This window comes from Sebastes umbrosus, chromosome 6, assembly GCF_015220745.1.
Source record: "Sebastes umbrosus isolate fSebUmb1 chromosome 6, fSebUmb1.pri, whole genome shotgun sequence".
NCBI lineage: Eukaryota > Metazoa > Chordata > Actinopteri > Perciformes > Sebastidae > Sebastes > Sebastes umbrosus.
Window position 1 is genome coordinate 28,316,066 of NC_051274.1, and position 17,219 is coordinate 28,333,284.

At 41.6% G+C, this 17,219-nt stretch overlaps 1 protein-coding gene across 3 annotated transcripts in view; it reads left to right on the forward strand.

Annotated features, from left to right (window-relative positions):
* Positions 1-471: 471 nt before the first annotated feature.
* The window catches only part of LOC119490105, a 33,185-nt gene continuing 16,437 nt past the window's right edge, over positions 472-17,219 (forward strand). For all 3 annotated transcript variants that reach the window (XM_037773316.1, XM_037773317.1, XM_037773318.1), the window contains exons 1-3: positions 472-769; positions 13,889-14,086; positions 14,992-17,191. In XM_037773316.1, the coding sequence (XP_037629244.1) occupies positions 767-769; positions 13,889-14,086; positions 14,992-17,191 (2,401 nt within the window). In that variant the 5' untranslated portion in view covers positions 472-766. The remainder of the gene's footprint in view (positions 770-13,888; positions 14,087-14,991; positions 17,192-17,219) is intronic.

Below are 17,219 nucleotides of genomic sequence, written 5' to 3' on the forward strand. Positions count from 1 at the left end.
AATGAAAAACCCTCTGGGGACCAGCTTTTTGTCTCCAGGTGATTATTCATAAGGTGACAGTTTGACCAGATTTACCTCCTCACAACATGAGTAATACACACACACACACACGCACACACACACACACACACACACGCACACACACACACACACACACACACACACACACACACACACGCAGACACACACACACACACACACACACGCACACGCACACGCACACGGCTTGTTGGTGCCTTTAATTATAACTGTTATTGCCCCGTGTGTGTGTGCATAATGTAAGAAGATGCCACAGAAAAATACCTAAGAATTTGCACTTGCATACTTGGATTTACTGTGAAGTCTCTCTCTCTCTCGCGCGGTCTTTCTCCCTCCCTCTCTCTCTCTCCCTCCTCTCCTCATGTTTGGTCACACTGACCCTCTCAGACAAACATAGCGGCCGACACTCGAGGTGCAGCGAGAGGCAGAGAGCAAACACAGAGAGACAGAGCAGCAGCAGCAGCAGTAGCAGAGAAGAGAGCTCAGTAAATCAGAGAGGGAGAGGAAAACAAATCAGAGACTAAGTGCAGCTCAGCGGAGGACTTGACGAATGCTCATCCAGCTGGCTTAAGGTCATCCTCACTCACTCGGCTGTGAACGAGCGTCCGGGCAGAATGGATTTCGTTTTGGTCCGGCAGCCACCGAGCGGCTCTGTAGATTACTATCACTGCTTTTGGATTATTTCTGCTGTTGTGATGAACGGGAACGACAGCAGGCAGAAGGGAAGATGGTAATATGACACATATGCTCTGTGTGTTGAGATGCTTTTACTTCCATCCTGTTCTGTCTTTGTTCACACAGGATTTTGTCTTTTTTTGTTTGCTACAATAGCTGTCACCTCTGAATCATAATTTAACTTTAAACTGCCCTCAAAGTTTAACATTTACTCACTGAAAATGTGTAGTTCATCTTAAATGGCATCTTTCCTCCACTTACAGTAGCTCTCACTAAGAGCTTAAGAGCTGTTGGTATTGATTTATTTTGCTAATATAAAGCTTCTGTCATGTCCTGAGCTTGTGTTTACATGAAGACCAACCTGTCTAAAGGTGTTGGATGTCTTGTGGCATTTCAGCCTCCTGGCGTTCAACTCATAATCCATCATTTTCCTGTCATATACACGTCTCTGTGAGATGACAGAGGAGGATGAGTTGCTTTATGTTACTCTTACTTTAGTAGATGGCTTGAAAGTTTTGAATAACATCTTTAGTGATGAAACAACAAGTCGATTAATAGATTAGTTTAATAACAGAACATTTGTTGACAACTATTGTTTGTCATTCATCAAGCAAAAATGCTGAGCTTTTCTCTATTTTATTTCTTTTGTACATTGAATATCTTTGAGTTTTAAAACTATTGGTCAGATAAAAACAAGTTATTTGACGACGTCACCTTGCACTGTTTTCTGACATTTTTATCAATTAATGGTTAATCAGTTAATTGAAATCAATCAAGAAAATCATTACCAGCAGCTCTAAACATCTTATATGTATAGATCTTAGATACTGCCAGATCGTACACACTGGACCTTTAACCAGGAAGTCTCTTGAGATTAAAATCTCTTTTTCGAGGGAGACCTGGCAAAGATGGCACGCCATTACAAAGTTAACAAAAATTATGAAATAAAGCATGTCAAAAACAGAAAAATAAAACAAGGGACAATAGATACATAATACAAAATCCAGTTTAGGAATAGCAATTGCCTTCTTCCATTACACAGTTTTTAATCAGAGCTTAGAGGGAGACAAAATCATGAAGCTGTAGCGTGTTCTGAAGGTTATTCCATGACCGTGATTCATTCACGTAGAATTTCTTTGTACCAGAAGATGTGACGGTTACAACACTGTTTCCTTTATTAAATAGTACTACAGTCATTTATTTATTACGTCCTGACATGCAGTCTCTTATGTTGAAACATGCATGTACTCTGACATGTGTACAAGTACAGCAGAGCTCCCAGAGCTCCCACTGGCCGCTGCTCTCTGCTGGGTGTTTTGACTTGAGGTGAAGGTCTCAGGTTACGGAGCGTTACGGCAGATTTCACAAACCAGCTACTGTACCTGCTGCCTCCTTCCTGGATCACCGTTTACTGGCATGTGAGTCATGCAGTAGGAGAAACCGTCCTGCGGCATCAGGAAATAAATCACTGCTGTATGGATTTGAGTTTTGAAAGTTCAACACTTTCTTTTATTTTGTCCTGTTGAGAATCTCAGCCTGCATGTTTCTGAATGTGTGTGTTGTCACACCTCGGCTGCAGAGAGGGTGTGCCCGCCCGGTTGCACATAAAGTCGATTTTGTTTGGCGCTCTCTGACTGGGCGGATGTTATGTACTGAAGGGAGCTGCGTTTTTAAAATGCCCGCCCAGCTCTCCTGTAGGTTTGATTTGGCAGGACACTGTACGTGTGTGTGTACCGATGTGATTTTCCCGCCCTGTTTCCTGCGTATTTGCCGTTGAGTCCATTAACCCGACTATTCCTGTTTTGGGAGTGACCTCAATGTTTGGCTATTTGTTCCTGTGTTGACCCGGTTACACAGAGCATCCTTTTTTCTCTCAGCAGAAAGACGTCTTGTCTCGTCCCGGTGATGTAATGGAAACAGTCGGCTCAACAGCTCTGTTTGCAAAACTACAAATCATCACCTCACCTTTACACGGAGCCCGCTCCTTTACGTCGTGTTGGCTGTAGGAGCTATAGGCGGGGTCTGCATTCAGTGTACGCAGCAACACGTCCGATGATATGAAGAACTTTTCAGTGACTTTGAGTTGACGGGTCGACTGAGCTGGTGTTGCTGTGAGGCAGCTGTTCAAAGTGTATAACTCTGATGGGTGTGGACAACTGCAAGTGTTAATTTTTACTCTCTCAGCAAAACAAACACCGATCATTCCCCTGCCTGGTTTTGAGATTCAGTGTTTTCAGCCAAGCTTTTTTTTCAAGCAGAGCTGCCCTTCACATGAATACACTCACACATCAGATAAAGCTTTATATGATTTATAAGTTCCAGTTAGTGAGATCATGATTTGATCTGAATGTGTCTGCACAGTTTTAGGCTTCAACATGATACATTTTTAAAAAGATTTGATGTCATATACTTTGATGTTAGGTCTGATTAGCATGACTTGAGTGTAGTTCATCTGTGTTGTCACCCATATTATCTAAGTGATTGTTTCTGGGGCCATATTATTCTGAGAATACGCTAAGAAAGCCCCTAACAGAACTTAAACATTTCTAGTAAGGAGACCTGAAGAGTGATTTAGGACACTTCTCAAAGCAAGTCTGAGTAAGGAAGGGACAGAAGCGTTTACTTTAGTGAGGAGGTCTGGTTGACGCATTCTTTTAAAAAGGTGTGATTGGTAGATTCACTCTGATTCAAAATGTACTCTTAGTGATAATGGGCATAGAATGGATTATGAAATCGATAGGCCTAATAATAATAATAAACTTTATTTATACAGCACTTTTCAAAAACAAAGTGCTTCACAGACATTGGATGGGATGGCGAGCACTTCTAGCCATCCATCCTCTGAATGCTCTACGTCTCTAGTTTGTGGCTGTAAAGTTTCATGAAGCTGTGATTATCCTAGAGGTCACCACAGGTCATTTTATACAGTGAGGTCAAATTAAAAAAAAAAAAAAAAAAAAATGGTCTCACTACAATGAAATGGCTACTATGGGGATGAAAATCATTACACATGAATACAATTGGGCTCGTTGGATGCACAAGAGTCTCAGCTTTACAGTGATACCCAATTTATGTAATTCCAAGACTGTTCAGGGACCCCAGTATGCAGAAATATTCAAACACATCATTTTTAGAATAGGCAAAAATAACACATTTATACTGCATTCAAAAAAAAGGGGAGACTCGTGGGTACCCATAGAACCCATTTTCATTCACATATCTTGAGGTCAGAGGTCAAGGGACCCCTTTGAAAATGGCCATGCCAGTTTTCCCTTGCCAAAATTTGGCCTAACTTTGGAGCTTTATTTATTTAACCTCCTTCCCGACAAGCTAGTATGACATGGTTGGTACCAATGGATTCTTTAGGTTTTCTAGTTTCATATAATTGCTGTACCTTTACTTTAGCTCTAAACCTGATACAGCCTCTGAAAGACAGTGAAGTCGGTCTGCGGGTCTCAGAGGGTTAAGGGTTAAGGGTTCCAAAAGTCTCCAAGCAGTTTTTCACCTTAGGAGCTTGCTTAAGGGCTAAGATACTTTGTGAATAACTGTAGTCTTAACTTTAAGGGGAAATTCTTAGAAAACATCATAAAGAATTTTCTTAAAATTTGGTCACTGAGAGGAACTCTTTTTACTGTGAAGCTTTATGAATACGACCCCTGGTTGTTTGTTATGAAACCTGCCGGTGTGAGTTGCATTGAGCAGCACAGCTGTGAGCTAATTACAGATGAGATGAGTGTGTCAGTGAAAGCTAAGCCACACTCTGATATAATAACACGCCTCGCACACACACACACACTAACACACGGCGCAGACGCGTCACCTCACTCACGACGAGTTTAAAGACACGCTTAAAGTCTCGGCTCATTCATAATTCCCTGACGTGTTCTTTAATGACTTAAACACAGGCCTCGCCGCCTCCTGACTGCTACTTTACAGCCACCTTCAAACCGTCCTGCTGATCAAGGCCGTCATGATTAGTGTTTGCCTTCCGCAAGCTTCGCTTTTCTGATCCCTGTCAAGCTACTAAATATACCGTCTGGCCGTCTCAGTGCCTCGGTGGTCATGTACAGTAGCTCCACTCAGCCTGTGTTTATGTCCGACCTCGGTGTAATCTGGTTTGTGCTCGGCTGTCATCGGGTGTGTTGAGGTAGAGAGCCACAAGACGTTGCACTCAATAAACAAAACGGATAAGAGGGAAAAAAAACACTTTTCTGACTCTCTTTGTACCTTTTAGTCTAAAGGTGCAGCTTTTAGGCTAAAAGGTACAAAGTTGTATCTAAAAAGGTACATCCATTTACTCCAAAAAAGTAAAGCCCCCCCATTTGACAAAAGGTGGAATTTGGTACCTTTTCTATTTTCGTGCTGCAGATTTCAGAGCTGTAAATAGCACAAGAATAGTAAATTATTTACACAAGAAATGCTCAAAAGAGATAGCCTACTAGTGTTTTTGGCCAACCAGAAAAGATCTGATATTGTGTCTATTTTCATCTCAAATCTCTATTTGGGCTGCTGTATGAGGTAGCAACAATATAGAGAGACAATAAGCTAAACTAATTAAATATCCAAAGAATTGATTCCAATACATGAAAATTCAAAATAGAATTGTCAAAGGACACGCTCCTCTGACTTATTCAGATTTATGCTTATTTGTAATGTCAAATTATACTATTTTGTAATAATAGACACTGAAGGATAAACCCCTTGGGATGAACCATCTCCTTTTCAAATGGGTCCTTAGACACAAACACATGAACAAAGACAAAGTAAAGATGGTGCCTTCATCATGCTAATTAACTTAGTTTGTAGTTACTTAAAGAGGTCCTATTAAGCTTTTGTGCTTTTTCCCCTTTCCTTTAGTGTGTTATATAGTTTCTTGTTTGTGTAAAAGGTCTGCAAAGTTACAAAGCCCAAAGTCAACGCCAAAGGGAGTTAGTCTCCTCAACAGAATCACTGCTCCTGAACTGCCTGAAACGCCTCGCTTGAAGTCCCGCCTTTTCTTCCGTAACGTGGTGATGTCACCAAGTAACACATTTGCATAATACGTGCCTAGTGGCTAGTTTGGCACGCCCTTAAACAAAGCTAGTTAGAGCGGAGCTGCAGCAGAGTCCGAAGAGTTTGGTTCGGTTGACCAATCAGAGCAGACTGGGCTTTTTCACTCTCAGACAGACGGTGAAAGAGGTGCTGCAGCACAGCCGGTATGAGAAAAGTACGTTTTTTTAACATCAAAGCATATAAACATGTTCTAAAATAAACCTCAAATACAAATATCAACCTGAGAATGAGCATCATAGGTCCTCTTTAAAATAATACTTGAAGTTTGATATAAAGATTTGTTGATGTAATTCAAAACTGAAGGAGAAACTGTGATGAATAATGACGACTTCTTCACCATTTAAAGAATCTCAACTCTTAAAGGCATCCGTCTGTTTTAACAAGGGGACTCTTCATCACCGCAACAAATTCTGCGCCAGCGCTATAATCTGTTTACTGCACAATTGAATTTCCCTCCCAATTTACAAAATAGTTAAGATTGTTTGTCACTATCGGTGTTTCCTGGTCAGGGCACGAGAGCTGCTGTCATTCAGAAAGATGTCATTCTCAGTGAATCAGACAGCAGTTCATCACACTGACATGACGCAGATGTTAGCAAGGGAGTCCTTTCTGCTGAAAAGACAAGGTCAGATGTGAAAAGTTTGTTTTGTTGTTGTTTTTGAAATCTTACAGTGTTAAAGGAACATTGTGTAACATTTCAGAGGATCTATCAGCAGGAATATAATATTCATAAGTATGTTTTCATTAGTTTATAATCACTTGAAACTAGGGATGCACCGATACCACTTTTTTCAGACTGAGTACAAGTACTTACATTTGGGTACTCGCCGATATCGAGTGCCGATACGAGTACTTCTCTGTGTCAAAAGACCCTCGTTAACAGTCAGCTGGCGGGTGTGAGCGACACACGGCAGGCTGGGGACCTGATACTGGTATCGGTATCGGTGCATCCCTAATTTCAGGGGATCTATTAGCAGGAATATAATATTCATAAGTATGTTTTCTTTAGTGTATAATTACCTGAAACTAAGAATTATTGTGGTTTTTGTTAGCTTAGAATGAGCCCTTCATATCTGCATAGGGAGCGGGTCCTCAACAAACACAAGGCTTTAATCCAGGAGACCGCTGTTCGTGTCCAGTGGGTTAAGTTTCACTTTCACGTTACAATCCGTCGATCGTTGGTGTCCTTTGTTCACAACGTCAACGTTTCACTGTACAGACCGCACAAAAAAATTGAAGCCAAACCATTTTGTTTTTTTTCCTAAACTACAGTGGTTTTGTAGCCTAAACCTAAGCAAGTGTTTTTGTTTGAGTTCACAACATTAAACATGTGTTTACTGTGACCATAAAGTGATGCCAAGGGGGTCTGACGAAGCGTCTGTATGTGACGAGTTGGGATGAGAACGTGGTGGAAATACAGACCAGTAGCAAACACCTGTGTGCAGTGTAGCAGAGATTTCTAGGATGGAGAATGGTCAGGTGGAGAAGTTGCTGAAGTTTTAGTCTGGAGATTTTTCCGACAGAGGTCGGATACAGAAGAGTGCCCCTGGAGTCGATAGGAATTCAGCTGATGCAATTAATTTTGACCGAAATGCGTCGTCCGTCCCCCCGACCTTGACTCCTCAGTCACTGACTCAGCATCTAAAAATGATCTTTTATTTAACAATGTTCCAGGTGGTTAAAGGTCACATTAAGGACTCATACTTCCTCTGATTCGTCCTCTAATGAGACACAGCAGGAGGTTGAATGGGTGAAATGTGAAGGTAATAGACAAAGATTTATAAATCTGTACATTCAGAAATTCATAGGAAAGTCTAAGGTTGTAAGTAGCCCAGATGTCTTCTCCAAAGAGTAGACCAACAGGATTTAAATCATGTGTTAAGCCGGGCACATACACGAGAATGATTTGTGTTCACTGGCAGTGTAATATCAGATATCTTACACAAATATATCACCATTATATCCATCTAAAGTGATGGGAAACATTAAAAAGGGTGCATTTGTCATGACTGGAGACACAGGTCAGACCTGCTGATTGACGATGTTTTAACCGGAGTAGCTGTGTCATTTTTATAAGCTAGAAAGTGCTCAAGATGCTCATATCTTTTTGTTTAGGTGATTTTCATGTCCAGTTGGAGGATTACATGCACACAGTCTAGCCTTTTTAAAACCCATTTGAATATGAATATATTGTCCTTTCAACTTAATAACAAGACGTTATTTAAAGATTGTCGGGAATACATATTTCCAGAAGTTGTAATAATGAATTGGATGAAAGAACTCCTTCCTGTAGATAAATCCATGTCCGTCCCTCAGCTCTTCTTTGTGTGGGCAGCAGGAAAGCCATTATCAGTAGTTTGTGTAATCCAGTGGTGGATCTGTGGATATCAGCTCTTTTTTTTAAAGATGAAAACCCGCAGATGTAAACACAGGAAACGGATTCTTTTCATGCTTATTTAGAGTCAGTATCAGTGTCTGTGGAGGCTTTGAAGTTTGGCCAAATCACATCCGTTGTGCTTATTGTGCTTCACATATTTCTCAGGCATTTTGTATACATGATATTACACAGACTGAATATTTGTGAGGATACTTCATAGGACTGAGGGGGGTGGGGGGGCACAGTAGTTATATAAATAAGTAATAAGTAAAGGAAAAAATACATTTTCTATTGAACTTAGTGTACAGTAGCAATCACGAAAACGAACTATTTCTAATCTCTTTAAAAAACTTCAAAGAAATAGGTGCACATTACTACATGGTATCCATCCCATAATACAATTTGTACAGGTTTTCTTTTTCTAAAATTCCCCTTTAACACCAACTCACACATAACATGACCCACTTTCTGTCCAGAATACAACATCTTAAATAAATATAGAAGAAATATAGAGGGAACTTTAAGTGACAACAACACTAACAAAAGAAAACAGACAAAACCCCCCAAAAAACAAGTGTTTCTCATTACATCCTTCATTGTACCCAGTAGTTCTACAGTAGCCCAGAACGGACAAACCAAACTCTGTTAACTTTTCCTGCTTAGGCCGGAGTCGATAACGTTACTCGCTCCCGCCGCCGCCGCCGCTCTCTCTCTCTTGCTTCACCACTCACTTCCCACATACACCCACACTCTACGCACTGGCTCTGCTCCAAATGGCTCTAGAGACGGATATTCACGTTTTTGCGTTGGCCAGCGTAGCTCTCTAACACGCTTGGCACATGGGAGAGGCTTCAGTTGGTTGCAATCTCCTCACCTCACCACTATATATACCATCAGATCCTACACACTGGACCTTTAAAGACATTCTCTTTCAAGTTTCTCTCTTATTAATACAATGTGAATATTTTTCATTCTTTCCAGGATGCAGTTTGTCCCCATCATTTTACCAGGAATGAAATGAATGAATGATTTTGGACACAATTTATTCAAAATGCAGTCGCCATCTAATGGCACAGTTGGGGTCATCCTGGAGGCCTAGATCTAAAATGCAAACCATGTAATCTCAACATCTGCAGCTCGACCTCTCCCCACATTTCCTGTCACTCTCTGCCAGATACTATCAAATGAAAAAATGCTCAAAATACATCCTAAAAAACGTCACAAGTGAAGACTTTATTAGGGAGGAAATGTCCCACAGGAATTTATTAAGTCATGCATGCTTTCCTTTTTTCCACTGTTAAATATTTAGTTCTTGTCCAGGCAGGAACCTGCTTGACATCAGGAATGTGTTAAGACTATTTCTGTTTCATAATGATACTGGACAGAGACACTCAAACTGTCCTCGGCTCCCTCACTGGGACATCTTATCCACAGTAATGTGAGTCGTCATTTATTTCAGTGGCTGAGAGAGATCCTGGTGTTTATATAGAGCTGTGTGAATCTGCAGCATGCTGGTCCAGGTCCATACAGTCCACTCATACACCAAATGCTGGACACACACACATAAATAAAAACTCCCACAAAGCATTTAAACAGCATGACAGTGTGTATTCTTGTAGGCAGACATACAGTAACTGTTGATGTTGCTTCTCACAGCTGACTCATATTACCAGCAGTGTTAACACGCTCCAGGTTAGAATTTCACTCCCGTTTTGTAAGCACTCCAAAGGCTAGAAAGCATTTGCACGTCCTGTCACCATCCCCAAGGGAACCAACCTAACATTAACATTTATGTTTAGTTTTCTTCTTAAGGTCACATTCATTTAAATTTCTGCAATTTGCAAGCTGCCCTTTGCCAAGAATCCCATCCCAGACCTCCCTCACCGACATCTGAGAGAAAACAGACACTCACTGAAGCAGGTGCTCATTGTCTTCAAGATGGGGAAGCATTTCATTTAAATTTTATGAGCTGTGAACTTAATTTGCTTTACATTACATATTGTCGAAACTCAAAAGCAACGCACGTTGTAAAACTGAATGAAACATTGCATTTTGAACACAAACAAAACAGCTTCTTTAGGTTTAGGCAACACAAACACTTAGTTAAGTTTAGGGGATTTGGCTTTTTGGCTTAAAATAACTACGTTTCAAAAGTGAAAGTAAAACTTAACACACAAAGACAACTACACATTGTTGGTTTCATACGAGATGCAAAACCCCGACTCCTGGGCATAGACTGTGTATAAGAAGTGAACGTAGTCACCGTGACGTCACCCATTAGTTTGTGGACTGCTGCTTTGAAGCCTTTTGGCCGTCGTCATCTTGTTTTTTTGCAACCAGAAGTAACACGAGAGGGTGGAGCTAAATACAACCAAACGCTGAATAAGACATTTTTGGGCAACCAAAAAAGGTTATAATTAACATTAATGAAGTGAAAACACTGTCAACGTGACAATAATGCGGCGGTAACAACGCGGTGGCAACGCAGCAGTGACGCGGCAGCAATAACGTGGCAACGGCAATGCGGCAGCAGCAACGCGGCAATAACGAGGTGGCAACGCGGCAATGGCCCTATTGACTTAAAACCTTAAAACCACTTATAACGCATATTTAATGGCCTGATAACTGTCTGATCAGCTGATATTGTGCTTTTGAGCCTGCCACCATCCTCCTCTCATCCTCCTCCTTCATGTTATTATCATGATGACCATCACTGTGTTGTGTCCCAGCGGGGTCGAGGCAGGACTGACCAGAAAGCTCTGAGTCACGGTGTTGTTTCTGGAGCTGTGGGGGCTGCGGACTGCCTGAGAGTCCAGCATTGTTAGATCATACTGTAAGGGGATGAGACAGAGAGGGTGGAGGATGTCTGTTGTTGCTTGAGATAGAGAAAACAAATTAGAACATGCAGAAGCATATATATATATATATATATATAAGAAACAACAAACATAAAGGGACACAATACACAGGATAGGAAAGAGAATTCAGTGAGAAAGTCTGCTTGTTATACAGCACAGATCTTGCAAGTCTGAACGCCCTTCGGAGATCAGAGAGGGAGATGAACAACAGATAGCAGAGAGGCAGTGAGCCAGCATTAGTCTGAGGGGACATAACTCATCACACCCTGCAGTAACACACCCTCCTCTGTTTCCATCTCATCCACGTCTGTCTTTCTCCATCACCACAGCTGGAAACCAGCGAGTTCAGTGGAATGATTTTAACAAACAGATATGAGACTGTTATCGATCATCTCAATTAACTCCACCAGAAAGTGAATAAATGTATTTACCAAATCTAAATCAGTCATTCCCAAAGACTGGGTCGGAAACCAATGTTGTAATGTAACAAGTACATTTACTCAAGTACTGTACTTCAGTACAATTTTGAGGTTCTTGTGCTTTACTTGAGTATTTCCATTTTATGCTACAGTACTTTATAGGCTACTCCTACTCCACTACAATATACAGGCACATATTGTACTTTTTACTCCACTAAATTTATCTGAAAGCTTTAGTTACTTTACAGATTCAGATTAATAATACAAAATATAAATCAACTAATATGATGTATTATTACAGATTAAGCTACCCAGCAGTATATGAAGCCATTCAAATTAGCCCCACATTCAACAGCTGCAACATTAAAGTACACATTAATGCATCAATAATTATAATCCAGTAATATAATATACATGATTCTGAAATCGGCCATATACTGCATAATGAGTACTTTTACTTTTGATACTTTAAGTATAATTTGATGTTAGTACTTTTGTACATTTACTTAAGTAAAATTTTGAATGCAGGACTTTTACTTGTAACAGAGTATTTCTACACTGTAGTGTTGCAACTTTTACTTAAGTAAAAGATCTGAATACTTCTTCCACCACTGGGTCGGGACCCAGTGGTGGATCGCAGGAGATTTTATTAGGATCGGAAAATAAATTTGCAGGATTTCTTCCATCATCTTTTAATATTTATATCTGCAGTTCACCTTTGAGCCACATGAGGAAGCCTGACAGTTCGTATTGTTCTGATAACTGTAGGCCTACTAATAACATTGAATCTAATATGAAAGGCCAGTTTACTGTTCAGGGTAAAAGAAAGAATCAAATAGCCTGTTAAGTTCACCTAAATGCATTTATTTGGTCTCATTTATAAAGTATTTAACATGTGTATAATGTTTTAAATAACTCATCGCATGAGACTAAGTTGTAATTTGTCAAACGTATCTTTTTGAAATGGCTGGTTTACATATTCAAGATAATATAAGGTGATGCGGAAATGGCAGTAAAAATGGTCAGGAACAATCATTTAGGCACAAATTTGCTCTTCACATGATTTATAAATAAGGCCTATTGTAAATTCACGATGGTTTGTCATTTCTAAAAAGTGGGTCCCCAGAAAAAACTGTTTGGGAATCACTGATTTAAATGATTCTTTATACTCCAGACTAAACTAAGCTGCATTTCCTCGCTCCTACACTGACGCAATCTCATACAGTAAACGACACTGAGCACATGCCTGAGGGGGAAACGGGCAGCAACATTCACGCTATGCTTCGACATTCACACACAACCCTCCCTGATGCCATCCATCTCCCCACAGAGCCTCAGCCGTGCATGTATATACATTGACCCCGAGGTCCGCTGCCGTGGCCTTTGCCGGCTGCTAAATAAAGCAGGGCCTAAAAGAGGGTAGCGGGCCGTGAGTTCAGGTCAAAGGGAATGTGAAACCATAAACCAGGAGGCTAGCTAGCCTTGAGACCAGTGAGTGTTTGCTTGGATGTTTGCTGTCAGGCCGGCTGACTGTACGTTTAATGATGAGCACAGAGTGTGTTTGTGTTTGTGTAGCTATTCTCTCAGCGGGCCACGAGGTTCAGGACAAGGCCTCAATAATTTACTGTGAGAGACGCCAGAGAGATGAACGTGACTGACTCCAGGCTTCCTGTTGTGTAGCATTACTATACATTACAGCAGATATAAGGACATGTTTTTTCGTCAGTCGATTCAAATATTGAATTGCGATTAATCGCATGATTGTCCATGATTAATCGGGATTGATTAAATCGCAAATTAATCACACATTTTTTTATCTGTTGTACCTTAAAGGGAGATTTGATAACTGTTTAATACTCAAGTATGCTTGCTTTATGCAAATGTATGTATATATTTATTAGTTATTCCATTAGGTATATATATATATATATGTATATATATATATTTGGAAATAATTTAATAAATATTGTTTTTACTGTCTAAAAACATGCTCTACCAAACAGTTGAATTGTTATTTAGTGGTAAAAGTAGTGATGCTAAGATAATAAATTACATTTTTTTATGAAATAGAAAAAACTTTGAACACATGAACATTCACTGTTGTTAATATAATTTGTTGATATCATATATTTAATGTTATTCCATTATATATTAGATAAAAAAAACACATTTTACCCTTTCTGAGATGTTTTCAAAGTAGCCTACAGTAAATATAGTAACTATCTAGAATAAATACATGGAAATAATACTAGTACTGGCAATACTACTAATTCCATGGCAACAAATTGATGTATGTTGGTATACTAAACTATTATTAGCATAATAACAGTACATGGTTTGTATTTTACTTTTACCATGATAGTAGAGGCCTATATTTAAAAAAAAAACGGTGACGTCAACATTGCTTTTTTCTTAGTGAGGACATTAAAGGGTTAAGCCTCTGCTGTCTCTCTCTCTTGTGTTTTCAGAACCTTGATTCTCTGGAGAGCTCGATCCAGAACCTGCTGTCGGAGCTGTACCCGCCCTTCGAGGCCACCGCCCCCACTCTTCTCAGCCAGCTCTTCCAAATCCTTGACAGTCGTTATCGGGGAGACGCCCTGCGGTGCCTGCTGGACTTCCTGGTCCCAGCCAAGCACATCTTAGACACCGTGCAGCAGGCTGCATGTGTAAGTCACTCTCTCGTACACTACGGTGGTGTGCTAAGATTGTGTGTGAGTCTAAAGAGACACATACATTTCATTACATTTGTTAATATGACACAAAGCTGCCCTAAGATCTTCTTGCTATAATTAATCTCATAACAATAATAATAATCTATATGTATAGAGCACTTTTCAAAACCCACGTTACAGAGTGCTTCACAAGGGCAGCAAAATCAAACATTATTTAAAATAAATAAAAGATAGTTCAAGGAAATTAAGACTCAAATAAAATCAGGAAAGGCTCCTCGATAAAAGTATGTTTTAAGAAGGGATTTAAAGGAGTTTACTGACTCAGCTGCCCTGATTTTCTCAGGCAGATCATTCCAGAGCCTCAAAGGCTCCTGACTGCAAACGCTCTATCCCCCTAGTTTTCTTTGGAAAAGACAGAAGACTCTGCCCGAGGATCTCAGAGTATATACCGGTGCGTATCGTATTAAAAGGGCCGATATATAGCAGGGAGAGAGGCCATGGAGAGACGTAAATATAATCAGGACAATCTTTAAATCAATTCTAAAACATGCTGGGAGCCGGTGTCAAGACGCTAAAACAGGAGTAATGTGATCACGTCTCTTGGTTCTGGTTAAAAGCCTGTCAGCTGAGTTCTGTACAGTCTGGAGTCGATCAATAGACTTTTGGTTCAGGCAAGTAAAAAGGCTGTTGCAGTAATCCAGGCGTGATGAGATAAAAGCATGTAAAATGGTCTCCGTGTCTTTAAAAGTTAAGATTGATCATATTTTTGAAATATTTCTATGATAAAAAACATGATTTAATTACTGTCGAACACAAAACACAATATGCATAATGTTGATATACTTCATATACGTCTATTTCTGTAACCCCGTACTGTCTTTGTCCTCGTCTCCTTTCAGGCTCAGTACTCTGATGTACTCTTCCTGTGTGAGGGCTGGCCTCTGTGTTTGCGTGACCAAGTCGTCGTCCAACTCGCTCCCATCAACCCGCTGCTGCTTCAGCCCGGCGACTTTTACCTCCAGGTGGCGCCTTTCTGTGACCAATCGGCTCGCATCGTGGTCTGCAGCCTCCTGGAAGAGGAAGGGCTTATAGTGGAAGTAGTGGAGGAGACGCCGATCCCTGAAACCTCCTATCCGTGTATATTCAGCCGTGACTGGTTAGAGGAGATCAACCAGGGCCGCCATGGGACGCCTCTCAGCCAATGCCTGCTCGCCAACGAGCGGGGCGTGGTGAGGTTACCATGGGAACGGCTGGCTGTGCCGGATTTTGTGGACGTGCCACCGTGTGCTCGGAGTAGTATGGCCTCGGCTCCTACTTCGTATCCTCCTTTACCGCCTCCGCTTCCTCATCCTCCGCCTCTTCCTCGTTTTCCTGAGAATTCTTCATCATTTCCTCTTTCTTCTTCGAAGGCACCAAAACAGTATCCTGTAACCATTCAAAAGTCCATCTTAGCATCTTCTTCACATCCCTCTGCCTTCTCCGTGGAGACCAGAATATGTCCAGCGAGGCACGGCATCGCTGTGTCACTCCGCCTGGTGGATACTAGCGCTGCTTCTTCTTCTTCTTCTTCTTCTTCTTCGAGGCTGGTCAAAGTGAAAGAGACTGAAACTGAGCCGAAGCCTATTGGCTGGGTGTCCCCTAATACGTGGGACAGCTGCTTTACTGAGACAGATCCAAATACAGCCACACAAACAGACGCTGTTTCAGGTGCATGCACCCCTGCAGGTGGAGATACAACTACATGCAAAGGTGAAGATAAGAGTGTAATTGTTTCTGAACATATAGAGCCAGATCAACATAAAGATATAAGCAGGACAGAGCCAGCAGAAGGGGAATATATTGATATTCTTCAGGCCACTATGCTTTTTAGTAGAGCTCAGTCAGCACCTGAAGAACAGCAGAAATTAGAAATGCAACCACGTACACAGACTGAACCACAAAGATATCCACAGAGACGAGCACAAATGCAGCCACGTGCACAAACGGAGTCGTACAGGCAACTACAGAGACAGCCAAACACACCTCAAGCACAGTCACGAGCACAAGTGCCGTTACATACAAAACCACAAACTCATTCTAGATCGGAGGCTCCTGCAGAAACAGCTCTGCACCATTCCCAACCCCATCACCCTCACCCGGACTCCCTCGAACTCTCTCAGTGTGTCCGCTTCGCCGAGAAACCCTGCACCCCGTGCATGAGGAGAAGACAAGGTGGAAACGCTTCCAGAGCTCAGGAGCTGAGGTGTCGATACAGGGACTCCTACCAGGCTGCTATACAAAACCCTGTCGCCTTTGGACAGGAGAGGGAGAGGGAGAGGGAGAGGGGGAATATGTTAGCTGTGGTGGAGGAGGATGGTGATTTCTCACAGTGCGACGACAGACTACCAGAGACCGAAACAGAAGATCCATGGTGTCCAGGAATGTGGTTTGATCCTGGGATGCAACACCAGTCTCCGCCCTCCGTCTGTAAGGAGTCGGGAGAAAAGAACACGGTTCCATATTGGAGAACAGGAGATACAAACACTGCCCCCTGTATGGATCACAGGGGAACACATGCTTTAAAATGTGGTGGGCTACCAGAACAAACTGAAAGGGAACCAAGGGATGCACACTCTGCCAAAACGTACGGCAGTTTACACAACGTGAACGGGACAAATTTAGCAGCAGGAACGAGGATGAACGCTAATAGAGCGTTGTCGAGTTTAAACGATCAGTCAGATGTGATCTCTGCCAAACACCACAGATTACCGTTTACTTCAACTGAAATCTCAGCGATGAATGTGACCCCCAAGCCTCCTGAAAGGCTACAAAACAGAACCAGTTCCACGGGAGCGAGTCCAAACTTTCCCAAGCCTCTTTCGGCGCCACAGAACAGACGGGAATCCATGTCAGATGGAAGATGTTCGTCCCTCTCCACAGCCGTGGTGAACACCTCGGAGAAGTGCGCGCTGGTCATCGTCGAAGGTCAAAATGTGAGGAGAAGAGAGAACGCCGGCTCCTGTGCAGAGATTCCCCAGCTGCATGTGGTCAAATGTAAAAACAGCACAGCGTTTGGACTGGTTTCACCCAAGATCAACAAGAGGAGGATGGTCATTCCAGGTAGGAATTTAAGTTCTTACTACCAGAT